The sequence below is a fragment of the Maylandia zebra genome, linkage group LG2 (genome assembly GCF_041146795.1).
Source record: "Maylandia zebra isolate NMK-2024a linkage group LG2, Mzebra_GT3a, whole genome shotgun sequence".
NCBI lineage: Eukaryota > Metazoa > Chordata > Actinopteri > Cichliformes > Cichlidae > Maylandia > Maylandia zebra.
The window spans coordinates 29,945,926-29,972,940 of NC_135168.1; the positions used below are offsets into that span (position 1 = coordinate 29,945,926).

General features: G+C 41.1%; 3 protein-coding genes across 4 annotated transcripts; all 3 read left to right on the plus strand.

Annotated features, from left to right (window-relative positions):
- Window positions 1–2,049: 2,049 nt before the first annotated feature.
- On the plus strand, window positions 2,050–12,384 carry LOC101485852 (plastin-3). Of its 2 annotated transcripts, none has more exons than XM_076890718.1 (16): window positions 2,050–2,180; window positions 4,462–4,548; window positions 5,832–5,987; window positions 6,203–6,355; window positions 6,484–6,616; window positions 6,696–6,777; window positions 6,855–7,020; window positions 7,424–7,563; window positions 8,769–8,864; window positions 9,119–9,305; window positions 9,392–9,470; window positions 9,561–9,675; window positions 10,412–10,545; window positions 10,781–10,904; window positions 11,080–11,204; window positions 11,368–12,384. In XM_076890718.1, exons 2-16 carry the CDS (start codon window positions 4,488–4,490, stop codon window positions 11,498–11,500), a joined length of 1,884 nt encoding a protein of 627 aa, XP_076746833.1. In that variant the 5' UTR covers window positions 2,050–2,180; window positions 4,462–4,487; the 3' UTR covers window positions 11,501–12,384. The 2 variants fall into 2 exon arrangements, with proteins under 2 accessions (XP_076746833.1, XP_004563657.2); XM_004563600.3 differs by having other exon boundaries at window positions 5,832–5,983; window positions 6,226–6,355.
- A 4,649-nt stretch (window positions 12,385–17,033) lies between these two features.
- cnga2a (cyclic nucleotide gated channel subunit alpha 2a) lies at window positions 17,034–21,300 on the plus strand. The gene is made up of 10 exons (XM_004563638.2): window positions 17,034–17,122; window positions 17,401–17,511; window positions 17,845–18,036; window positions 18,119–18,229; window positions 18,403–18,509; window positions 18,667–19,154; window positions 19,246–19,524; window positions 19,623–19,721; window positions 20,615–20,992; window positions 21,115–21,300. The coding sequence occupies exons 1-10, from the start codon at window positions 17,034–17,036 to the stop codon at window positions 21,298–21,300; spliced, it is 2,040 nt and encodes a 679-aa protein (XP_004563695.1).
- Window positions 21,301–22,921: 1,621 nt separating this feature from the next.
- On the plus strand, window positions 22,922–26,500 carry LOC105941199 (calnexin). Its single transcript, XM_012922551.2, has 5 exons — window positions 22,922–23,013; window positions 24,725–24,798; window positions 25,286–25,405; window positions 25,501–25,600; window positions 26,037–26,500. Exons 2-5 carry the CDS (start codon window positions 24,727–24,729, stop codon window positions 26,117–26,119), a joined length of 375 nt encoding a protein of 124 aa, XP_012778005.1. The 5' UTR covers window positions 22,922–23,013; window positions 24,725–24,726; the 3' UTR covers window positions 26,120–26,500.
- The last annotated feature ends 515 nt before the right edge of the window (window positions 26,501–27,015 follow it).

Sequence of the window (27,015 nt, forward strand, 5' to 3'; positions counted from 1 at the left end):
GTCTAATCCAGCACTCATTAGTCTAGTATAAGGTTACAAAAACGACTAGACACTGGTTTCAGTTTACTTTTGCATCACTGGATTCATTCATTACAATAACAGCCATGAATTGCATCCCTTCTCTGTGTGGCTTTTTGGAAATGTCTCGCTCAGTGTCTGGCACAATCAAGGAATTGTGACAGTTCTGACAAGATGAAACACATCAGTCCACTGAGGGAGAGAGACATCACAGAGCAGGGGGAGGAAGGAAAGGTATGAGAAGAGTAGGAATGGGAAGAGGAGCAGGAGGAATTCCTACATGTACGGACTGGTAGGAGCAGCAGGGCTCTGACTGTTTACACATATTGTTTTAGAAAATGTAATAACCTGTAGAATAATCTGAAGCAGACTATAATTTAAAAATAAGCACATGACTGATGGTGATGCATATTAGAATTTGAGATTGATATAATGAGTTTACTATCTCATTGGACCATTTTGTTGGCTATTACTTACTGTGGGCGATCGTGGCTCAAGAGTTGGGAGTTCGCCTTGTAATCGGAAGGTTGCCGGTTCGAGCCCCGGCTCAGACAGTCTCGGTCGTTGTGTCCTTGGGCAAGACACTTCACCCGTTGCCTGCTGGTGGTGGTCAGAGGGCCCGGTGGCGCCAGTGTCCGGCAGCCTCGCCTCTGTCGGTGCGCCCCAGGGTGGCTGTGGCTACAATGTAGCTTGCCATCACCAGTGTGTGAATGGGTGGATGACTGGATATGTAAAGTGCTTTGGGGTCCTTAGGGACTAGTAAAAGCACTATATAAATACAGGCCATTTACCATTTTACTTTGGATTCATGCTGCCCAAACAAAGAAACTTTTCTGGCATTCTTGATAGAGTGTATGTTTTATTTATTTTATGTTTTATACTAAAGTTTCTTCTGCTTATCTGCACATAGCAGTTACATGTGAGTTGAGTTTAAATAAACATTTGCCAATGATGTTCTTTCAGTGGCACATAGGTGTGGCAACTGCTTTGATATTAATTTAACGATTACAAAAACTTTACTAATGCTGGCTAACAGCAGCTAACAGCAGCTAACAGTAGCTAACAATAGCTAAAGGCAGCAGTGTTTACAGACAGAAAAGTCTAGGATATCTTCAAAATGTATCACTGTATCACTGTAAATAGATGTGGAGACTTTGAGATAAACATGGACTAACAGCCTACTGTCACTATGAAGAGTGAGATGAGAAGGTAAGAAGAGAGAATTCTGTTAGTGGTGAGATTTGACACACTACTTTAATTTAGAAATTTTACAGTTACACTTATATTATGAGCACTTTATGTAGCCAAGATAGCACCAAGATAGCACTTTCTAACGGGGTGTTCACAGATTTTGAATAAGTTGCTCAGTTTGAGTTTCTTTTCAAATAAATACTCCCACATATGTGAACCAATGAGGAACATTTACACTATTAAAAGCTCAAAAGTATCCTTTGAAGGCAACATGCCGCCTTTCACAACCTAGTGCTTACCTTTGTTTACATGTTTACATGTACAATATATTGATATATGTTTTCATTTAAATAATCTAGAAATTTTTCTTACTCTACCGTTAAACATACCAAAAATTCCCTTATTAAGTAAAAGGTTGTAAGTGGTTGTTAAATAAGTTATCAAAGCTGTGAAAAGATGCCAGATATGAGACCTGCTTCCAGATGGATTATAGTTAGTGTTAATGTAAATAGGCTAAAATTGTTAGAACTACTTACATTAGTTTATATATAATGTATTTCAAGTCTGCCCATCAAAGAGTTTATTGTTTGAAGTTGAGAAACACAAGCTATTAATGCTAATTAAGCTACTGTTAGTGTTACTACATTTTATTTGTTTAGCATTACATATCAGTTGGCCATAAGTGAGTCTTCGTGTTTCTCTCTGTTTCATTAGTGCAGAATTTTATGTTCTTGGTAAATTTCGCCATTGTCTCCGAAGAACACCACAGACAGTGTTTTCTTTTGCTTGGTGCTCAACATGACCGCGGGCATGAGGAGGAGGCTTGGTTAAGGGAAAGGGTGGCGCCGAGGGGGCGGAGCGGCTCCCTTCTCCGGGCGGCGTCAGCAGAAGAAAACGGGACAGAGGGGCAGAGCCAGGCCGACAGAGAGATTGGTTTCCCCGGGTGATTTTGCCCCATCCGCCGACTACAGGTAAGCACAATGAGAGTTTCAGGGCGTTTTCTCGTGACTAATGACAGGAGGTAAAGACTTTTATGCATCGGAAGAAAACAATTTAAAACTCACTGCGACACATCAGCTGTCCGTCCATTCACCTAGAAATCACATTTTACAGCTTATGTGGGGATGCTTGTAGAGACTGTATTCAATAATATTTTAAACATATGCTAAAATACGCAGTATTTGTGGGTTAGATGGCTCATGGTATGCACACGTGGTAGTTAAGCAAAATGTCACCTTGTGTATTACTTTTATTCTTATTTCATGACTTTGTCTTCTTGGAATACTATATAACTTCTAAGTTGCGTATATTATTACAGCATATTGTGCGTTACTTGCAGCCTGTCTGATAAAACTCCCACTCAGGCCTCAGCCACACCGTTAATAGACGTGAAAGTGGCTTTTTCTTTCAGTGAGTGCTAGAATGTGATTGGCAGACGGTGCAGCAGCAGCGGCCGGACGAAGTGCGTCGTCACACTGAGCATGTGCCAGGCTTTATAAGCTATGAACATCATTCATGTGCGCGGGCTCTGCCTAATCTATCTGCAGTACAAATTGCATGCAGACAGCCAGACTTTTACAGCGGGCTGCAGTGCTGTTCAGTCAGTGTCACGTCTCACAACAGAGGGGCAATTTTGAGGTGGTCGGTTTGTCCAAATAATAGTCCCCCCCCCCCCCCCCCCCAACACACACACACACACACACACACACACACACACACACACACACACACACACACACTAATAATAATACTCATAAAAGGATTTGGATTTATTGGCAAGGACACGTCCATCTGAAGGTCTGATCTTCCCAAAGCAGTGACACCTGGTGGCGGCGTGATATGTACATTTCCTATAAACTGAGTATTGTGAACGAGTTGCTACACAATTAAAATGTTTAGATCATAATACGATATTTTCGAAATAATCCGAATCACATTTTTTGCCTTTAAAAGCCTAAAAACCTGTGAAATCTAGCTTGTAAAATCAAAATTAAAAAACAGCAACACTTTTTAAATACCTCTATGCTGTTTGCACCAGTTCAAAGCAGTAGTGTGATGTGCACATATTTGGGCTGGTTTGCGTTAGGAGAGATGCTTTTCCTTTCTTTATTCAAATAACCGTGGGTATAGCTAACTGCCGTCTGATCACCACTGTTGTCTTTTTAAAGGGGCATTTTTGTTTCTAGTTTTTATAGAGATATTAGAAGGCTTGTATTCAAGTGCCTGTATCCATGTGTATCTGGTTGAGAAACCACTGTTTGCATATTCACGCTCAGCTTTGCCTGTTAATTTGTTTGTCATGCTGTAACATGATCAGGGTGCATGAGAGATTTTTGTTTCAAGAGATGCAGCCCTAATAGGAGCTCAGTTTTTGGGAAAAAAAAACCTTATTGAGTGAGAAAACTGTTAAAACTCATTTATTATATAAATATTTTTTAATAAATGTATTAATATAAATATGTATTTGTATGCATGTAATTAATTTCTAGTTCAATTTCTGTTATTACCGCAGCCCACCTGCAGTACCTGTGTGGTCCACCAGGGCCCCACACTTTGATAGTCACTGGCCTATTGGATGGCTGTACGAAATGATCCCTAATAACATTTAATATTTTTGGTATCATTGCTGGAAAATTTCACATTGAAAATGGAAATTGGTGCCAGCTGCATATTTGGAGCCGCTCTGCTGGACAACCTGTGTCATTACAACAAGCTTCTTTTCTTCTATTTCTAGCTGCTTTCAATAATGATATTAGTGTATGGCTATTATACCACTCAGGCTCTATGCTGTCATGTACACTGACATGCCATTTCATTAGTTACACCTGTTAAGTACTGAGTTGGACCCCCTTTAACTTTCAACGCTGCCTTTATTCTTCATGGCATATAGATTCAACAAGGTGCTGGAAGCGTGCCTCAGAGATTTTGGTCCATATAATAATGGATTGCATTTATATAGCGCTTTTCGGGGCCCTCAAAGCGCTTTACAATTCCACTATTCATTCACTTTCATATTCAAACACTGGTGGAGGCAGCTACAGTTGTAGCCACAGCTGCCCTGGGGCAGACTGACAGAAGCGAGGCTGCCATATCGCACTGAAGGGCGAACTGAAGCACTGCAGCCAGTTCAGTCACAATGCATGCATAAGAAATCTGCATTTTACAAGCCTTTTATGGTCATTACTCCTGATGCTCTGTGCGATGTGTCCGGAGTTGGTACGCAGCACTTACACGCATCATTTGCCTGTGTAGGTGTCAGGTGTCTCACAGGTGTCGGAATGTCAAAGTCTTTCAGTGCCGAGGAGATGGCGGAGATAAAGGAGGCCTTTAACAAAGTGGGTGAGTAAAAATGTGTGTGTTTGTGTGTGTTCGTTCACATTGCAGAAAACTATGAATTAGCCACTTATTTTTGACTGTGGTGTACATGACTGTGAAAAGTGCCTCTTTGTGCACGCCTGTGTACGTGTGCAGGATCTGGCAGACAGAAGCTTTGATACGCCTACATTCCCGTTATTGTCTAAAGCAGCGATCCCCAACCCCCGGGTCACGGACCGTTAGCGGGCCGTGAGAGTTTGGTACCGGGCTGCGAGAGTTGAAGCTCAGGTGTGAAATTGATGATTTTCAGGGTTTTTAACGCTAACTCGGTTTCACTGGGTCTTTTTTCCCATTTTTTTGGTACCAGGCCGCACAGAAAAAATAAAAAACTTACTAGTGCACGATCAACTGTCTTTTCTTTTAAAAATAATCTGAGTGTTACTTCCCATTCACAAAAGACCCACGAACTGCTTTAAAAGCTTTAAAAGTATGTTCGAGACATCAACTACTTTGGATAAAAGTCATGGCAGAATATTCCAAGATTGCCACAACAGCACACACACACTACCTGTGTGAAGCGGGGTTTTCTGCGGTTCCAGCTACCAAAACAAAATTGCGGAGCAGGCTGAGCATAAGCAACACACTTCAGGTGTCATTGTCTCCCCTCTCATTGATTTAGCATTATGGTGAATTATATATTTTCATGTTCTTTATAAATGTTTTGTAGTCGTGCGTCTTATTTTGAAAGAAATATTTACGCGTTACCATAGCGACCAGAGAGCATTAAGGGGCAGAGAGGAGGATGTTACTCTCAATGTTGTTGGTGCATTTCAGGAGGACGCTGCTAATAAAGTTACACAATTACACAGTGAATTTGCTTATTATTAATAAATTTACAAAATAGCACAGTTTTTGTCTTGGTCGTATCATTTTATTTGGTTGTATTTATCTGCGACACCTTAAAGGCCGGTCCGTGAAAATATTGTCTGACATTAAACTGTCCGTGGAGCAAAAAAGGACCGCTGCACTAAAGGAGCAATTCAGTAAATTTTACTCCAGAAAAGTTGGAACACTGTGTAACGTAAGAAGAGAAAAGAATGCCATGATTTGCACATCATTTCAATGGAAAATACTACAGAGTAAACATAAGCTGAGACTTTAGGGCACTGACTCTTAGCATGTTACAATGGCAGCACTTTAAATCTCGCCCTGCATATCTGGAAAACTGTAAATAAAGAAATAAAGAGTAGAAGTTTAAGCTTAAGTAAAGTTCTCTTTCATTTCCTGTCTTGACACACCACGTGTAGATGCGGATGGCAATGGGTACATCTCCTCCACCGAACTTGGCAATCTCTTCCGAGAGGTTGGCTGTCCTGTCCCGGGATACCAGCTCAGACAACTCCTCCAGAAGCTGGATCTGAACAACGACAGCAAAATTGAATTATCAGAGTTCGAGGCTGTAGGTAACACTAGTTAACTAACTGTAGTAATTCACAGCTTTACTAACAGTTTACTCACAGCAGCCAAAAAAGTAAACATGTTACATAAAAATCTGTTTATATACTAATGTACTGTAAAGAAAGGCAAAGTACCATAACATATTAAGTGATAAATGACTTATATTGGTTAATATCTTGACAAATATACAGTAACCATGGTTTGATTGTCTGTAAGTTAGCGTGTGTTTGCATATATATTCAGCTCTTTAAGGAACTCAAGGACGACCGCATAGCCCAGAGTTTCAGGAAAGCTCTCAACAAGAAAGAAGGCATTGTAGCCATCGGGGGCACCAGCGAGCTCTCAAGTGCAGGAACTCAACATTCGATCTCTGGTTAGTAACGCCATATATAATATGTGTGGTGTCACCGCCTGGTGGAGTCAGAGAACTCTCTGATCAAACAGCCTCAGGTTTTAGTCGTCGCAGAAACAGATCTGACACTTGGCTTTGTCGTATTTCAGAGCAGGAGCGCTTCGCCTTTGCCAACTACCTCAACTCGGCTTTGGAGAAAGATCCCGACTGTCAGCACGTTCTCCCCATCAACCCCAACACCGAGGATCTGTTTAAAGCTGTCGGAGATGGCATCATGCTCTGGTAAAGCAGTTTTCTTTAGACGCTGTTTGTCACGTTCAGGCAGTGCGCTAAGATGCTTCCCTCACGCTCACTGTTTCAGTAAACTCATCAACCTATCTGTCCCTGACACCATCGACGAGAGAACCATCAACAAAAAGAAACTGACTCCTTTCACCAAACAGGTCAGTTGGTTCCCTTTCACATCTTAATCGTGTGCTGGCTTAATGCGATTTAACCCTTGACCCTTCATATCCTACAGGAGAATCTGAACTTGGCTCTGAATTCTGCTTCAGCCATCGGGTGCCAGGTCGTCAACATCGGAGCTCAAGATCTGAAGGAGGGGAAACCTCATCTAGTGCTCGGGCTCCTCTGGCAGATTATCAAGATAGGGCTGTTTGCCGATATCGAGCTGAGCCGCAATGAAGGTGGAGCACAGATAGATTTGCAGATAGATTTGTCTGTGGAGAGGGAATTTTGCAAACATGCAAAAAGTAAAACACAATTTAAAGGGGACCCATTATTTGTTTTCCTATATTTTCTATCATTTCACTTCCTGGCCACAAAAAAGTGACTCACTGTAAAATGTCACATTGACCCGCCTTTAGCTCTTCACTAAGCTTATGCAGTGTCACTACATTTACTTCTATCCAAAGCTGCACTGACTTCTTTGACAAAATCTGAACCCTCTGTGACAGTTTGGGCCCAGTGAATCCCAGATAAAAAGGAGAGTCCCAGGATCAGAACATGGAAGTTTATATAGCAGTTGTCCTTTAAATACATGCTGGAGTTTAGTTTAGGCACCAGAGTCATTCCTCTCTCTCTGTATAGCTATTGCAGCGTTGCTAGAGGAAGGTGAGAGTCTGGAGGAACTGATGAAGCTCAGTCCTGAAGAGCTGCTGCTCCGCTGGGTCAATTTCCATTTAAAGAAAGTCGGGATGAAGATATCAAACTTTTCTGCTGATGTTAAGGTAAGAAAATGTAACCAGTCGCTTCACTGTTTGCTATTAGAGACTGAATCCTTATTTGATCTTTTACAGATGTTGGGTCACAATTAAAAAAAATCACATTCTCTTCAGGGTAATATGCCTGTGACAGTATAAACACTTCATTCATGGGTTGTAGCTCTGACACACGGGCGTTTGAATAGTTGCTTAGATTAAACATTAAACTAGAATATTTAAATGATGAGGGCAGAATATGCACAAATAGTCCCTGTGAAACAGAAGAACGTTTGTTTTCCACTCATGGCTCTGTTTGAGTTCACATATCTGATATCGTCATGTCAGGCTAAACACAGCTACCTGCTTTTCTCTGAGCTTTCTCTTCATGAGGGACAGCCAATCAGAGGGAAGCTGGCTAAAGGGGAGGGACGTTTTAAAGACAGAGGATAGTTTGTTTCAGGTAGAGGATGAACTGATTGTCTCCACCAAAGCCCAGCATAAGCAAAATAATTATAGGTCAAATTAAATAGATCAGCGGTCCCCAACCCCCAGAGTCGTTTGGTACCGGGGCGCAAGAGTTGAGGCTCGGGTGTGAAATTTATGGTTTTGGGGTTTTTTTATCTTTATTTTGTATCGTATTTATCGTTAACTCGGTTTTCCTGGGTCTTTTCCCGTTTGTTATGAATAAATCTTCTTTTTTTGGTACCGGTGCTGTTTTCATTTTGTTGTGCTTATCCGCGACACCTTATCCGCAACATAAACTGGTCCGTGGTGAAAAAAAGGTTGGGGACGGCTGAAATAGATGTTCAGTAAAATATTAAAAAGCAAAGGCAGGTTGGCTCTGCAGTTGGCTGCAATTAACTGTATTCTGCTTTCATATAAAAATTTGTAAATGCACTTTTATTTTTGCACACATTTACACACATTAAACACACATTTACATTTATTTTGCATGAGTATTGTCACATATTGCAACAACACATAATGCTATTGAAATCAACCCTGAATAAATGAATAAATGTCACTCAAAATTCATGTTTACTCTCAAAATGCTGACTTTAACTAATCAAACTACGCTAAGTACAAGTAGAATATAAATATTACATTTAATTGAATTTTACTCCTTCATGTTTGTTGAGGGTGAAGAATCTTTTTTTTAGCGCTGGGAATAAACATGAGCGCAGTCTGACACGGGTCTGTCTCTGCCTTTGTGCACTTCTGTTCCCACGCAGGACTCCAAGGCCTACTTCCACCTGCTCGAGCAGATCGCCCCAGATGGCAGTAAAGAGGATGTTCCCCATGTTAACATTGAAATGAGCGGTCTATATGTGAGTTTGCTTGAAAGGCAGCATGTCGTTTGCCTTGTAGATTCTTTGTTTGTAGTGCTGTTCTAGTCAGGCCTAACCCTTCATACACACCCTGCATACACACACACACAGTAGAAAAATGCCCCAGTGATGTCAGAGAAAATGGTTCAATTTCTTTATTTGAACGCTTGAAAACTGAGAACTAATACAGAGGATGAATCTGTCATTTAAATACATGCATATCACACGCCTCTGTGCCTGTGTGTGTGTCACAGGAGCAGGATCTGGTAAAGAGAGCAGAGTGCATGCTGCAGCAGGCCAACCGTCTGGGCTGCAGGCAGTTTGTCACTGCCACCGATGTTGTGAGTGGAAACTCTAAGCTCAACATGGCCTTCGTGGCGACCCTTTTCAACAAACACCCGGCTCTCACTAAACCAGAGAACCAAGAGTGGATTGTGGAGAGTAAGCATGGATGAGCATTTCCTTTCTCGCTCCTGTAGTCGCTGAGGTAAGATCCTGTGGCTGACTCTGTCTTTCACGATCTCCAGGTGAGACCAGGGAGGAGAGAACTTTCAGGAACTGGATGAACTCTCTCGGCGTCTCTCCAAATGTTCATCATATCTATGGGTCAGTGTGCGATCTGTACCGTTTAGCAACACTCTGATATGTATTTTACATGTGCATGTTCACCTCACACGCCACTGTGTGTGTGTACAGTGATCTGCAGAATGCCATAGTGATTCTGCAACTTTATGAAAAGATTATGGTTCCAGTGGAATGGGACAAAGTCAATCGCCCTCCATTCAAAGCAGGAGGAGGCCACTTAAAAAAGGTAAATACACAAACTGCTTCATTCAAAGAACAGTTTTTAATAAAAGATGTTCACGTGGAAACGACACATACACATTTAATGGGTGTGTATGATGCTCATTTCCAGCTCCATATATTTATGCCTTAGATTGGGTCTTGGTGGAGCACCTTGTTTTGTTTCACACTCGACGCACATTCTTCCCGTCTCTTTAAGACAACCGTTTTCTTATTGGCTGCCCCTCATACAGAGACAGTCTAGTCAGCAGGTGTATGGAGCTTGTACGCTGACAGTCTAAGCTTAGGTGATCATATTAAGGACATCTTACTCACAGCGATGACAGCCAAGAATAGAAAAACTGTCTTAGTGTTTAGATCAGCCTGAAAGCTGAACTTATGACTCGTGAAATATATTAAAAAATGTTGCAATGTGTAAAACGTTAGTAAAAACAGAATGTATCCAGAATGTATCCATCCATCAACAACATTAACAAATCTCATAAATCCATATTTTACTCACAGTAGAATTTAGAAAAAACTGCATCTACAGATTGACCTTTTTAGTATTATTATTTAAAATGGTAATCTACTCTTTTTAAACATTTGATATGTTTTCTACTATAAATTAAATGTGGCTTTTGAAATTTGCAATGTTTTGTTTGTGTGCGTGTAAAAACTAGGATTCCCAAAAAAGTTGGGACAGTGTATAAAGTGTAAACAACAAGGTGCAGATCCCAAAAATGTCTTTCTGCGCACTGCAGATTGAAAACTGTAACTACGCCGTGCAGCTGGGGAAGCAAAAAGCCGGGTTTTTCCTGGTGGGGATTGGTGGACAGGACCTGTACGACGGAAACCCTACTCTAACCCTGGCACTGGTGTGGCAGCTGATGAGGAGGTGATTTTCTTTTGATTCCTATGTTGGGTTTGCAGTACAATCGAGGACAGATAGGGGGTACTGCTGTTTCAGGATGGAAACCGAAAAAGTCAGAGCTCTCTCACCAAGTTCATCGAGTTTAATGCACTGAGCTGTTATGATGAGACACATCGGTGCACTGATGATTAAAAACACCGGGGCTTATGGGAAATATAGTGCTCAGTAACGAGGCTAATATTCTCACATCCACATGCAGGTACACGTTAAATGTCCTCAAAGACCTTGGACATGGAGAAGTTGCTGGAGATGATGTGATCATTTCCTGGGTCAACAAGACTTTGTCTGGCGCTGGCAAGACTTCCTCTATAAAAAGCTTCAAGGTAAAAAGTTACACTTTGCCAGAGAAAGTATGCATTCATTACACAAACTAGCCAATTACTAGTGTAATGTGAGATATTTTCACATGTATATTCTGTTTTGTGATTGTGGATTATTGCTTGTGAAGAGTGAAAGACCAGCTGTGGATGTGTGATGCTTGTGTGCTCTTCTGTTTAGGACAAAATAATCAGTAGCAGTCTGCCAGTTCTCGACCTGATTGATGCCATCCAGCCGCAGAGTGTCAACTTTGAGCTGGTTAAAAAGGAAAATCTGTCAGAGGAAGACAAACTGAACAATGCCAAGTAATCACCTCTGCTGCTCCGTTTGTTTCCAGTAGTTACTGGGCTTTTGTATTTCATTACATTGCTATCTAGAACCTTAGCTGGCAGTGGGGCATTCTGATTATTACATCAACGTTGTGATGATGAGGTGATACACTCTAATTACCATCCTTCCTTTCTCCAGGTATGCCGTCTCCATGGCGAGGAAGATTGGTGCCAAAGTCTACGCCCTGCCTGAAGACCTGGTAGAAGTCAACCCCAAAATGGTGATGACCATCTTCGCCTGCCTGATGGGGAGAGGGATGAAGAAAGCTTAAAGGAGACACGCTTGCACCTAAAGACAAACAGACACACGTGTAGTGGGCATAGATGTACTGCGTTGTTGTTTTATGTGGTTATTCTGAGCTAACCAAAACAGAGTGAATCCAATCTGAGTGTAAACAGTAAAGTGCAGTAAAGTGGGACTTCTTTAACGGCTACATGATATAAAGGTTGAGATTTGGTTTGGGGCTTTTCTTTGGATCTCATTTTTACGATCGTTTACGAGGTGATCATCGTCTGTGCTACTCGCTGAGATGAATCTAATAGAGCGCTGACTATCACAGGGTCTGAGCCATGCATGCTAGGACTGTGCGAAGGGGAAACCTGTTAAGAAAATATGAAATTGTGTCTTTATGTTTGTCTTTAAGTTATGACACGTGGCAAATATTCAAAAACAACTACTTCACATCTCACATAGAAGCACCTAATGCTGCCTTTCCTCCATTCCTGAACATATTTAACATTTTCTCAGCTGCTTTTTCCTCTCAACTTCCCATGTGTCAGTTATTGTTCTCGAGCCATAATAATCTTTCATGTATATGACCAAAGCTGTGCTACATTATAGGCAGATAATATATTCACAGAATATAAAACTGAAACCTGTTTTAACCTTCAATGTCTATTAAATGCTTTGACTAGGATTTTTAACCCAGAACAGCACATCTGTAGTGCTTTTTTCTAGCGCTTTGTCTGTAGACGGTCTGTTCCAGCATAACACTTGAATTCAGTAGCTCTGCTTTTGCTGCCATGATGACTGCAATAAACAACCTCAAAGGTTTAGTCCTGGATTAATTTAAAGTCATGCGAGCAATACTTTCAATGTGTTGTGTGCACAATTACGTCTGTTATGGTAAACAATAAAATCTTTTTTCATATATTATCTAGTTTTGTGTTCTGTGTGATTTGTTCTGTTGCCGTTTCAAGCGTGTTATTGCAACAACCACACATTTACTTACTGAACAGAACCAATAGCAGTCATTCATTTCCATTTCCTTAAATATTATTATTGAGATTTTGCTTCCATCACGTAGCAAATAGCACGATGTTATATTTATTTGTATTTAGCAATTAAAGACTGTTACATTTAATTGATGGCACAGCTGAGGCTACTCTGAATTTTCTTGGTCTACTGAAACAGGATATCATGGATAAATGTAAGTTTCATTTTTAAGAGAACTCAGACTCCTGACAGGGACTAGAAAGAGAGAGCATATTTCTCCTGTTTTGGCTTCCCTTCATTGGCTTCCTGTTAAATCCAGAATTGAATTCAAAATCCTGCTCCTCACATACAAGGTCTTAAATAATCAGGCCCCATCTTATCTTAATGACCTTGTAGTACCATATCACCCTATTAGAGCACTTCGCTCTCGCTCTGCAGGCCTACTTGTTGTTCCTAGAGTATTTAAAAGTAGAATGGGAGGCAGAGCCTTCAGTTTTCAGGCTCCTCTTCTGTGGAACCAGCTTCCAGTTTGGATTCAGGAGACAGACACTATCTCTACTTTCAAGATTAGGCTTCAAACTTTCCTTTTTGGTAACGCATATAGTTAGGGCTGGACCAGGTGACCCTGAATCCTCCCTTAGTTATGCTGCAATAGACGTAGGCTGCCGGGGGATTCCCATGATGCATTGAGTTTTTCCTTTCCAGTCACCTTTCTCACTCACTATGTGTTAACAGACCTCTCTGCATTGAATCATATCTGTTATTAATCTCTGTCTCTCTTCCACAGCATGTCTTTATCCTGTCTTCCTTCTCTCACCCCAACCAATCACAGTAGATGGCCCCGCCCCTCCCTGAGCCTGGTTCTGCTGGAGGTTTCTTCCTGGTAAAAGGGAGTTTTTCCTTCCCACTGTCGCCAAAGTGCTTGCTCATAGGGGGTCATATGATTGTTGGGTTTTTCTTTGTATCTATTATTGTACGATCTACTGTACAATATAAAGCACCTTGAGGCGACTGTTGTTGTGATTTGGCGCTGTATGGTAAATGGCCTGTATTTGTATAGTGCTTTACACGTCCAGTCATCCACCCATTCACACACTATATAAATAAAATTGAATTGAATTATACATACCAGTCATTTCTTTTATGTATGTGTGTGCTGCTTAAGTATTACATCAAAGAATTGGCTTTAACTTCAGTCAGTCTGCTCAGCAAACAGCAGCAGGTTAATCCAAATCTTCTACTGGGTTGGGGGGTGGGGGGGGGGGGGGGGGGGGGTGGACTCATGCTTGAGAAACTTTGAGATGATCTGAGCTCTGTGACGTTGATCGTTATCTGAAGATGCATACACTGTGGTTATAAAGGGATGGACATGGTCAGCAACAGTACTCGGGTAGGCTGTGCGATTTATGCTCAATACTCCCAAAGTGTGCCAAGAAAGCATCAGCCCACACCGTTACACCACCACTACCTGCCAGAAGCACTGATAGAAGGCAGCATGAAGTTGCAGCAAATAAGCAGACTCATCAGAGCAGGCAACCCTTTTCCAATCTACTGTTGTCCAGTTTCGGTGAGCATGTGTGAAATGTGGCATCAATGTACAGTACTGTTTTTACCTGACAGGAGCGGCAGCTGGTGTGTATTGTGCTGCTGTCGCCCATCTGCTTACATTGTTGCCCATTCAGAGGTGCTCTTCTGCATGGCTTGGTTGTTTTTGAGTTACTGTTGCCCTCCTGTCAGCTTGAAGCAGACTGGCCGTCTCCTCTGACTGCTGGGATCCACAAGTTATTTTTGCCAGAAGAACTGCTGCACACTGCATATTTCCTCTTCTCTCTGTAAACACTAGAGAGGGTTGTGTGGGAAAATCCCAGCAGATCACAGACCAGCCTGTGTGATACCATCAACCACGCCACATTTAAAGTTGTTTAAATCACTTTTCTTCCTCATTCTGATGCTCAAACCGAACTTCAGTGTGTTTCCTGTACAATCATGCCAAAAATTCATTGGGTTGCTGCCCTGGGATTGGCTGATTAGATTCACATTAGCCAATAGTTGAGCAGTTGGTCCTAAGAAAGTGGCCATTTTACTTATGTTTATATTTAGGACTCAAGGACTAAAGAAGTTTATTGTCATTTCATATGGTGTTACCCAGCCTGAAACAAAATGCTGTTTCTCACCAGCCTCTACAGTGCAATAAGCAATACAGTTTAAAAGAATAAGTTTAAAAAAGAGCAGTAAAAAAAGGCATAAATAGCATAAGATCTAAGTTCTAAAACAAACTCCAGTCACATGTCACATTCGTTTGGGTAGATAGCAGCAGTCCTTTCACAGAAGTCCTTTCACAGATTTAATATAATGATTACAAATGATTTCCATAAACTTTGCAGAAACTATCAGGACGCAGTTACAGCTGGCTTGTAAGGCTGGAACACAACAACCATTTACTCTCTAATGAAGGTCATAGTCATCAATCCATTCATCCATTCTGCTTATCCTTATCAGGATCACGGGGAGGCTCCTGAAGCTCATATATTACCCAATATTGAAAGCACAAAACCAAAAAGGAACAGCAACCTAACACAAAGGCCAGATTGCTGCTTTACGAGGGACCGTAAAGGAGCAGAAAGAGCCGAGGCAGAAGCCACTATACTACATCTATCATCAGGGGGCGGGTCCTAGGCCTCAAAAACACAAATCACAGCCAAATGTATGCACAGACAAGCAAACAATAGCAGTGCTAGCGATCCATAACCTTGTTTTAACTAATTTTACATACAGCCTGCTTTGATCTTAAGTGGGCCGGACCAGTGAAAATCTTTCTGTCAGTGTGAAGACTTTTAGCTAAACACTTAATCCCTGAGATGTCTTAATATTGTTATTGTACATGTACAACAATTAGTAAATGCTTTTTAAAATAGAATAAAATTGTAGGTTATTATGTGGCAGGTAGTGGAAAAACTGTAACTTTTTCCATTGAATTGTTTATCTATCTATTTGGTGTAGTGTGAAAGTCTTTGTCAACAGGAAATCTGTCAAATTTATGAAAAAACAGTTTAAAGTTCAAAATCCATGCACTCCTTCACATTTTCCAAAGCCTTCGAGCTGCCCAGGTTGGAATTCTTCGCTGAGCTGATTCTGGTCCCCGGGCCTTATGTTTGATGCCCCTGAGAGTGTTAAATACAAGTTCAGAGTTATCTGAAGCAAAAAGGAGCTAAGCTGTGATTTACAGACAAAGCATTATGTTAAAATGTGTTAAGACACTGATGGGAACCGACATTATATTTGATTTGCTATTTTGCTAAAATGACAGGCAGAATCCATCAAGGGTTTAAGTGATGTTTTCAGTGGAGGCAGCGTGCACAGTAGCATGACCTAACATGGGTGGAATGCAGGTAGCATTAACTTTATTGAATATACAGCAAGGTGACTATCTCCAGGCTTAAAATGAGCAGGAGTTGTTTTTGTGAAACAAAGGCTTAAATATTTGCAGCTGTCCTGCAATATAAGAGGGAAAACTGGGATAGGTCAGTTGAGCTTCTGACAGGTTGTTAATGTGTCTGCAGTGCGGTGTATTTGTCATCACTGCAGCAGTGGAGCTGCTATCATGATTGAGAGGCAGCTGCTTCACTTTCTAAATGTGTGCTGGTAATAACTGAGCCAATTACACGTGACACTCGATCCCAGAAATGACTTTTACCCTGTAAGGCACTCGTGTTTTCTGTCATTTTGAACAGACATGTCAACATCCCGTCACAACCAATCAAAACACATGGTGAAAACACGTTTTTGGATAGATGGGTATATTTTTGTGTTGTTTTGTAATCCATCTGAACAGAGCTGAAATAGTGCAGGTGCACTCACAAAAATCTCTCTCAGTAATCAGCAGAATACACACACACATGCACAAAGACACATTTCCAGATCAGAGGCCACTTCAAACGAGATTCTTGAATTCAGATGAGCATGCTGGTGAAAAGAAACACACACATATATGCACGTACACACACAATTTGCAATTTAAACGATGCTTTTTTCCCCCCGAGTACCACGTGATTGTTCCTTTTATCGGTTACATTTGTTCACTCCATCCACCGTGTTATGTGTGTATTGCACTCGAGTCTGTTCATCGTGTCTTATAGCCTGTAAAAGACGTTGAGTTTTGTTTTGTGTTTTTTGAAAGAAATAATACTTTGGCGAGATGCACAGGATCTGAGCTGATGGACTGACCACCTGAACGCTGGAGCATCAGAACAGTTACCAGGTTTGCTGAATGGATCACTTTTGCATTTCTGTCTCTCCCTCTTATGATCTGTTGTCATAACTACTGTACAGCTTGTTGCTATGTCATCTGGTTTCTGTGGTGATGCTCGACAAAGGATGACCTCGTACTAGATGACCTTCCATATAAGTGCGATATGTGGGTGTGAGTGTGCACGCGTGAGTGTGTGTTCTGACACATATTCTGACGGTGCTTGGGATCTTGGGTTGGGTACAGTCGACCTGGCTCCATGTGTGTGTTTTGTTGTGTTGTGTTCTTTTCGCAGTGAACAAAATGAAAATGACTTGAGTGTTGCTGTGTTTGCGTCTGTAGGATGACGGGTCTGGTTCAGGATTCTCACAGGCTGTCTGTGAAAACATGGACAGAGGAGGAGAGTGACCGAGCTGAGAGCACACTTAGCAGGTACACACACACACACACACACACACACACACACACACACACACACACACACACACACACACACACACACACACAGGTACAGGTATTGTTACAGTTTAGTTGATGCTTAAATCCGTATTCTTTCTCATGGCCAGCAGGGGGCGACAACCGTGATAGCAAAATTAGTCCAAGTGGACAGAAGGATAATCACTAGTTTCAAGTTGTTGAAAGCTCTACACACTGTTTGCTGAGTTACATGGTTTGTGTGTTATGTGTTTTGTATGTGCATGAATACACAGAGGACAGTCAATATGTGACGACACTTCTTCAGAGCTACAGCAAATGGCAGCCATTGACAGGAGAGATGCTGGTTCCCAGAATTCCTTTCGGGCCCGAGGGGCTCTGTCCAGGTATGATAGCTGATTTTCAGATGATAATGGAGTAAAACAGTACAAGAGTGAATGTTTTAGCTGGATACAACCACAATAACAAAACAACAATACAACCTTGGTCAGAGGGCCCGGTGGCGCCAGTGTCCGGCAGCCTCGCCTCTGTCAGTGCGCCCCAGGGCAGCTGTGGCTACAATGTAGCTTGCCATCACCAGTGTGTAAATGTGTGTGTGAATGGGTGAATGACTGAATGTAGTGTGAAGCGCTTTGGGGTCCTTAGGGACTAGAAAGGCGCTATACAAATGCAGGCCATTTACCATTTTACCATAACATTTTCTGCCTGTTTGTCTTCAGGATAGTCAGTATGGTGATGACCCTGAGAGAATGGGCGCAGAAGAGTTTGGCTGAGGAGACGGAGCGACCGGATTCTTTCCTGGAGCGGTTCAGAGGCCCTGCTAACATGGACATACAGGCGCCGCCCAGCAGGTTCAGCCACAGCCGTACCGGCTCAGATGCAGATCACGAAATCAGACGCTCCAGACGCACGTGAGGAAACTACAGCTAACATGCAAACAGTGTGAAACTTCAGTTGATGCTTACTGTCTGTGTTTTGGGTTCTCTCTGTCAGGAGAAAAAAGTGTAATATTGTGGTTTTATCTCCATCTGATGACGCGTACTATTACTGGCTGATGGTGATTGGTGCTGCAGCCTTTTACAACTGGACCCTGCTAGTTGTCAGGTAGGGAGCTGACATTGACATAGCTTCCGCTAATACAAACGGTCAAACTCCCTCTCAGAAGCAGATTCCTGTTTGTGTTATTACTCTTACTAACACGTCTCTGGGGCAATGACATGTGTCTGGAATAGCAGATTGATATCATTTTTGTCACTTTGCTGTTTGTATTTCTTTAGGGCTTGTTTCGATGAACTCCAGATGAGAAATGTGCTCATCTGGCAAGTGCTGGACTACACCTGTGATGGAGTCTATATCCTGGATATTGCTGTTCGGCTTCACACAGGTACTCTGATAAGTTTCCATCATGAAACAGACAAGAAACTACTGAACATGAAATATTATGACACTGACCTCTTTTTTGTTCCTGATGGAATCTTAATTCAGGTTTCTAAAAATCCCAGAAGTGGGACATTGTATTTACATTTATTATGTACATCAAGGTTTCTTGGATCAAGGCTTGATGATCAAAGATGTGCGCCGTCTGAGAGAAACCTACATTCGAACGTTACAGTGTCAGTTTGACATCTGCTCCATTCTTCCAACTGACCTCTTGTACCTGATTGTTGGAATCGGCTACACTCCGCTTCTTCGATTCAACAGACTGCTGCGCCTGCCCCGTCTCTTTGAGTTCTTTGAGCGTACAGAAACACGAACGGGTTACCCCAATGCTTTCCGCATCTGTAAACTGATTCTGTACATCCTGGTCATAATCCATTGGAATGCCTGCGGATACTACAGCTTCTCCAAAATCCTGGGACTGGGCTCTGACTCCTGGGTTTATCCCAATGCGTCTGACCCTGAGTTCGGCACCTTGTCACGAAGTTATATATACTGCCTATACTGGTCGACCATGACGCTGACCACTATAGGAGAAACTCCTCCACCCGTTAGAGATGAAGAATATCTGTTCCTGATATTTGACTTTCTGGTAGGTTTATAGCTTACTCAAACCCTATACAAAAGGTGTATACTAGTTTTTCCAGTCTGCTAAAACAATTACTACTGGTATTTCTCTTCAGGTTGGTGTTCTGATATTTGCCTCCATTGTGGGTAATGTTGGATCCATGATTTCTAATATGAATGCAACAAGAGCAACCTTTCAAACACGTGTAGATGGACTCAAACACTACATGCACTTCAGACATGTCAGCAAGGTGCTGGAGCAGCGTGTCATCCGCTGGTTTGACTACCTTTGGACCAATCAGAAGACAATTGATGAACAAGAAGTCCTCAAGAGTCTGCCTAATAAACTGCGAGCTGAGATAGCTATCAATGTTCACCTGGACACACTTAAGAAGGTAAAGACCCATATCTTACCCTTTTACCTCACTTGGCAAAACTAGTCAAACGATCTGAAGTTCCTAAATGTTGCTTTTGTGTCTGTTTTTGGACGTAGGTGCGTATCTTCCAGGACTGTGAGGCAGGCCTCCTTGTAGAATTGGTGTTAAAACTCCGACCGCAAGTTTTCAGTCCTGGAGACTACATCTGTAGAAAGGTATCACGTTTACTGGTTTACCTAACTGTATATATGCAATAGATAGAAGGGCTGTACAACGTCACTGTCCAACAATTCTGCTAAAATTTACAAAGCACATACACAAAAATAAATTCATTAAATCTTTCTTCGACTTTCTTACGCCTTCTCCTAAACTGTTTGATGACTGGACCTCTGAGGCAGATGAGACTTCCCTCAAATTCCTTGAGGCTCTGGATGTGGTGGGGCTGTCCTGGTTGACATGCCTTTGAAAGTTCGCGTGCCTTTGGATAAAAGAAATGGGGGCTGGTTTCCCTTCAACTTCACTTGGATCCCAGCCTCCCTAGCAAGGTCTATGCCAGGGTGCTGGAGAGGGAAGCCCACTTTTTAGTCAAACCTCAAATCCAGAAGCAACAATATGGTTTTCTTTCTGGTTGTTAAATCCTGGACGAGTTCTTTTCCCTCATAGATATTTGAGGGTGCATCGGAGTTTGCCTAGCCAGTCTAGATGCGTTTGTGGTCTTGGAGAAGGCATTCAACCATGAACCAGTGTCCTGAGGAGGATGTTTGGAAGAAAGGGGGATAGGACCTGTTGTTACAAGCTATTGGATCAAACACAGAATTTGCTTGTGCATGCATGAATCCAGGGCTGTACATGCATGTGCATTCTTGTACAAGCAAAGCATTACAACACTTGTCAAAAAAACAACACCCCCCCCCCCCCCCCCCGAAAAAAAAGCTCCATATCATTGCCAATAGCCAGAAACTTCATAGGCACATGTACTTCTTGGTAGCTGAAGCTAGTAACATACCTAGCAATACCCGGTTATCAAGATAGTTGTCATAATTCTCTTTATACAGTGTTGCTGTTAAAAATGCTAATGTATATTTTTTGTCTGTCTTTTTTATCCAAGGGAGATGTGGGTAAAGAGATGTACATAATTAAAGAGGGCCGCCTGGCAGTGGTTGGGGAGGATGGCGTCACACAGTTAGCTGTTCTGACCGCAGGAAGTTGCTTTGGTGAAATCAGCATCCTAAACATCAGTGGCAGCAAGATGGGGAATAGACGCACGGCTAATATTAGGAGCCTTGGATATTCTGACCTGTTCTGCCTTTCCAAACAAGACCTGATGGATGCGCTACAGGAGTTTCCCCATGCCAGGGCACAGCTGGAGCAGAGGGGGCGGGACATCCTGATGAAGGAGGGACTTCTGGAGGAACTGAATGTGTCTGCAGGGGAGGAGTTGGAGACGAAGGTGGAGAGGCTAGAAACCAGTCTTGATCGATTGCAGGTCAGTACTGTTATGCTGAATATTGTAGCTGGTGGTCTTGTTTCTCATAACACAGTTTCTTGCATTATGGCTCTTTGTTTTTGAAAAATTAGAATGACTAATAACATTGATGTTACTTTCAGACGTGTTTGGCCCGTCTGCAGAGTGAATTCAACTCATCCCAGCTTCGACTGAAACAGCGAATAACGGCCCTGGAAAGCAACATCCCCACAGCAGCAACTGGCAGCGGCTTCCTGTCAGATGCTGACGGCAATGAGAGTATTTCTGGTGGTGACAGTGTGCGAAGTGAAATTACCTTCCGATTTTAAATAATGTCTTAAATTAGTTTTCCTGAAATATTTAGCATAATTTCTTCTTAGAAGTTTCTTTTAGTTTGAAGCTTTCTTAATACCACTGAACAGTTGCTCACACCTTTATGATTAAATATATAGATAAAATTGCCAGTATACAGTAGAGTAATGCAATAAATAAACAATGCTTGAGAGAGAGAGAACCTAAAGACGAAAAATACAGCTGACTTATGTCCTAATTATGTCTTAATCTACTATTTGGCATGCATTAAAGGTACAGTATGTAAAATCTCACCACTACACGTCAGCAGATTGCGATGTGAGAATGTAATCAAATTGTTTATCAGAGGGAAAGTGGGATTTTTAGGACACTTAAGCCTCACATTAGCTGGTATAATGTTAGCTTATGTTTTGTTGTTGTTGCATTTTTTAGTGGCTTTTTGTTAGCTGTCTGAAAACAGCAGGTTTGCATGCCTAACCTGCTGACACTAGCTAACTGTGACAGTAATGAAAATGTTTAAGCCCTAAATTCATTTAAGGACATGAGGCTTGAGGCGAGGAGGAAGAAAATGAGGTGCAAATGAGGAAGGAGAGTGGGCAAGGGTGTAGGAGGTGAATGGAGGCATAATGAGAATGAGAACAATTTTGCCACTGATTTCTAGCCACATACATAAAAAGACGATTACAGCGATGTCCACTTTGGCCACTGTATTTAAGATTTGTGTGACAAAAAGGCAGCTTCCACAAAGCCACTTTGTATTTTTCATGGATTAATTATGAGTTTATGAGAATGGACCAGTTTGTTGGTAGACTTAATTCAGCTATAAGTACAATAGTAGTTTTATGTTAAATAACTTTAAAAAAAAATACTTACTATACCATCAAATCATCTTAAACGTAATCACATAAGTGTGAAGGTTTTTCTGGTCATGTGGTTGGTTTGGTTTGTCTTTGTTAGTATGACTGTTAGCAGGATTTTTCCCATGGAGCTTTTATCAGTGGTGGGCCTTGCTCCAACTTAGAAATGATTAACTTAATCATCTGAAAAAATCCTCTTGTTCTCAAGAAATAATAATACATTTGGATCAGATATCCTGGGGATTCAGTTCATGGTGTGGAGGGACTTTCAGCCCTGTAAATGATTTCAGACTGGGTCCCTCTTATCTACATTATGCTATCATACAGTGTGCATTTTTAGTTTATGAGGACTCCTGCTGTTCAAAGTGTTCCACTGATCACATTTTCTGTCACAGCCCATTTCCTTTCATTTCATTTCATCCGCTCTAATTAAAGAGATTAATACAGAGCATGTCTTTCATCCTTCTGTCTAAGTGATCACAGATAAAACAGCATGAGTCATTTTATTATTTTCAGTGTTTTTAGCATGCAGTTTAGTCTATTTCTCAGAAACTCTGAAAAAGTATGAACAATTTTGTTATTAAACGGTATATTTTTAACACAAATACTGAACATTTATTAACAATAAATTACATCATTTGAATGCATTCTTTTATACTGTGTGTGTGTGTGTGTGTGTGTGTGTGTGTGTGTGTGTGTGTGTGTGTGTGTGTGTGTGTGTGCGTGCAAGTTAATAACGGTGTCATACCCATTATAACATGGTAACTGTATAACTGCAGTCATGTCAGCAACTGATTTTAGAGCAAAGTCCAACACTACATAGCTGTGAGATTTCAGGAAGTGAAACGGGGAAAAATCACTGTTGAAAAGCAGGTAAAAAAAACCTATTTAAAAACAATTTATTTGCCTCATTGTTCTTTTATTTTCGCCCTTCACTGTTAATCTTTATCTCTCTTGTCGCTGCGTTTCTCTCTCGCTTGCATTTGACTTCATCTTCTTGTTTTCCTCTGCTTTAGTTGCACTTTTTTCTTCCTGCCTCTGATCATTGTAGTCACAGAACAAATAAATAACGAATGATTATGATTGAAATCACATTTTTTCTTCCTTCAGAATCTTTGAACGTGGTCTTAACCAAGTATGCTTAGGTCATGCATGTGTATACAGTAACACCTGTAGACAGTATGAGTATTGCTGAAAATGTGTTAATACATAGTGTTTCTGACTCATGTCAAAAACTGTTTAGTTCAGTACAATTCACAGTTTTCTGTTGTGTTTTATTATTTATTAAGATTAAAAGACTGAAACACCCCATATTCAGATGATTTCTTACGGGACTAAAATTAAAGTCTTCCTCAATGAACACATTCATCCAAGGGTGATTAGGGATGAAGGACCAGAGCATCTCCAAAACTGTGACTCTTGTGGGGTGTTCACGGTCTGCAGTGGTCAGTATCTACCAAAACTGGGCCAAACAAGGAAAGACTGTGACCCAGTGACAGGATCATGCAAAGGCTGGCCCATGTGGTCCAATCCAACAGACGAGTTGCTGTAGCTCAAATTGCCAAAAATCGTGATCCTGGTTCTGGTATAAAGGTGTCAGAATGCACAGAGCGTCGTAGAGTATAGGGCTGCATAGCTGCAGACCAGTCAGGGCGCCCATGCTGACCCCGTCCACTGCTGAAAGCACCAACAATGAACATGAGAGCATCAGAACTGGACCATGGAGCATTGGAAGAAGGTGACCTGGTCTTCATTTGGATGGTTGGATTTGTTTGCAGCACTTACCTGAAGAAGGCAATCCAGCGTAGGCAGTGTGATGCTTTGGGCAATGTTCGGATGGGAAACTTTGGGTCCTGCCATCCATGTGGATGGTACTTTGACACGTACCATCTACACGCTTTCATGGAAACAGTACGCCCTCATGGCTGTGGCCACTATCACAAAGCAAAAATGGTTGAGGAATGGTTTGAGGAGCACTGTGCATTGACTTGGGCTCCATCTTCCCCAGTTTTAATCCAGTTTAATCATCTGTGGGATGTGCTGGTCAAACAAGAACAATTCATGGAGGCCCCACTTTGTATAACTTACAAGACTTCAAGGATCTGTTGCTTACATCTTGGTGCCAGATACCACAGCACACCTTCAATGGTCCATACCTCAACCATTTAGGCCTGTTGTGGTAGCATAAGGGGAACCAACAGAAAATTAGACAGGTAGTCAAACTGTTACATCAGAATATTTAAAAGAAGGTGGGTGGGTGTGGGACAGCTCTGTGAACATACTGGGGACTATGCCAATTATAGAGAATCATCTAGAATCATCTATACTTGAAGATGCCATTGTTGCCAAAAGTTGTTTTTAACTATAAGGTCTGTACTATATATAACAAATGGAATATTTTAATCTTTATTATGAACAAACTGATAAAGGACTACAAAATCTATTTGGCTATGATTGTTGTGGATAGATTGATCAGAGAAAATGAACTGAATTATTTTAAAAGGTTTGGAGCATATAAAAAAAGAGTCTAAAGACATTCAGATCTCATTGCATGCGTGTGTGTACACCTGTACTTGTATTTTAGGGATGGACACCAGCTTTCTGGTGCTGTGCATGATGCTGGCAGCAGATGTGACACCAGCTTCTGCTACAGCAAATGTAAGAGTTTTACTGCATTTATTCTTTTTTTGTATTCACTAAAGATTGTATACAGATTGTATACAGTGTAATATTGTGAAAAAAATGTTTTTTTACTATTATACTTTTTCTTTTCTTATCTTTAAGGCATGCCTAAAAAAAACATATAGAAATCTGCCACTATAGATGCGGGTTGATATAACAGACTAATAGTTTTGCTCTGCAGTCCATGCACCTAGATTACTTACACACCACCTAGTGGTCAGATGTAGAAATGCATGGCATAGAAATGAGTCAGTCATGTTTCCTGCTGATTTTATGACCCCGAATAATGGTCTTGGTCACATTTTTTTTTAAATCCAGTACTTTTGTTTGTTACTTGCCTTCTTCTAATTTTTTGGCATTTTACATTCATGTGATCATTTTACAAGCTGTTTTGATCTTTTATCCATCATTATATGCAGTTACTTTATTTATCTAATGACATATTTGTTTATGTGCGCTCTAGCCAAGCATCATAGAGACCCTCATTCTGGCCACTTTCCAGCGTCCCTGGCTCTGGGGTCTCTATGTCTTTGTTGTTGGACTCCCCATCGTTCTCTTCATAAGCTTCATGTGGCCAGACAAGGTACATTATACTTAAGAGTAGTTTGGTCTTCCAGAGAAATACGACAGCTCCAAAAAAAACCTAAATCTTTAACTGTGTGGTGTGCTTGCTTACAGAGGTTTGGTCCCCCTGATCAACCATATTACTATAAGAAGAGTGATGAGGATCAATCAGATGACCTTGAGCTCTCACCACCAAGGAAATCGATAGAAAAAGGTAATTTATTATTATTATTATTATTATTATTATTATTATTACATGAATGCAACAGAAGTAGTCTATTTCTACAACATGAAATTTAAGATATGTAATGAAGAAATAAGTAAAGCGTTATCTGAGCTCTTAGGCAAAGATCTTGTGACATTAATTACACAGTGTTTGGAAATAGCTAGCTTATATTTTCTTAAAATTAATTCAACAGCCCTTTAAGTTCCTTTGCATCATATTAATTGGGCAAAATTATATATATATATAATTATATACAATTTCCTATTTGTTTTTTATTGGAACCAGACAGTGATTATCTAATTTAGCTAGTTTATAACAATTTTTTGTTTTTTTGACAAAGTCTAAGTAGGATTGTTACTAAACCTGCGGCCGGCCATGGAAACTGTTGATGAAACTTTTTGTCTGTTTCTGTATGTGTATCTAGATTCATGCACCAGAGCAAGAACCTCAGAACAGGAAACCCAACAAACTCACAAGAACCTGCTGAGAAGAAAGGCTAAGGAATGAATGGCATCCCCTTACTTAGGCAAACTAAAAAAATGAATATAACCAATGTATTCGTATTTAGTTGCACATATATGGGTCCTATCATCACCCCACAAAACTGCTCAGGAATTATACAGAGGAACACGAAAGCTAACCTGACACCCCCTCCCACCAACTCACTACATCTGCAGGATATGCTGCAACAAGCTTGATTCACAGAGGCCGAAACCCACAGTTAACTGGACATAACATATGCCGTGTGTTGGGAAATGACACATTACTGCAGTAACTAAGTACTTCTATATATCAGTTCCTCTTGCCTGCTGTGTACATAACTGGTTCCACCAAAAAGTATACCTGTTTTTGAAGCTATGAACTTGAGTCATAAAAACTAATAAAAATTTAAGATCACACCAGAGGATTTTTTTTTAATGTTCATCTTCTACAGTCTTTGCTTGATTCCTGTTTTGGCTGTTACAATTGAACTGTACACTGGCATTAGAGGAAATAATTGCGTTCTTGCTAGAAAATAAGTGAGAATAAATGTCAGTCTGTCCATTAGCCAGTTTAGCTTAGCACAAAGGCTAACTTCTCTATCCAAATGCTGCAACATTTTCTAAGAAACATATTTAAGATTACTACCTGTTATGAAGTTTACTTTTACTTGTGAGTAAAAAATGAGAACATCTGTTTGTCACAACAGCTGTACAGATTCTCAGTTGATATCGTGCACACATTGCTTGAGAGTTGCTTGTGATACAGCCACCAGTAATGAGGGAAAAATCTATTCTCCAGTTAGAAGCTGAGTGTTTCTTTGCTGTGACTAGGTGAAATCAGATGCAAGAGTGTGCTACATCCAAGGCCTGTTTATGATTGCCTTGGCCACTAGCTGATTGCTGTGGTTGCCTGTAGTTTGC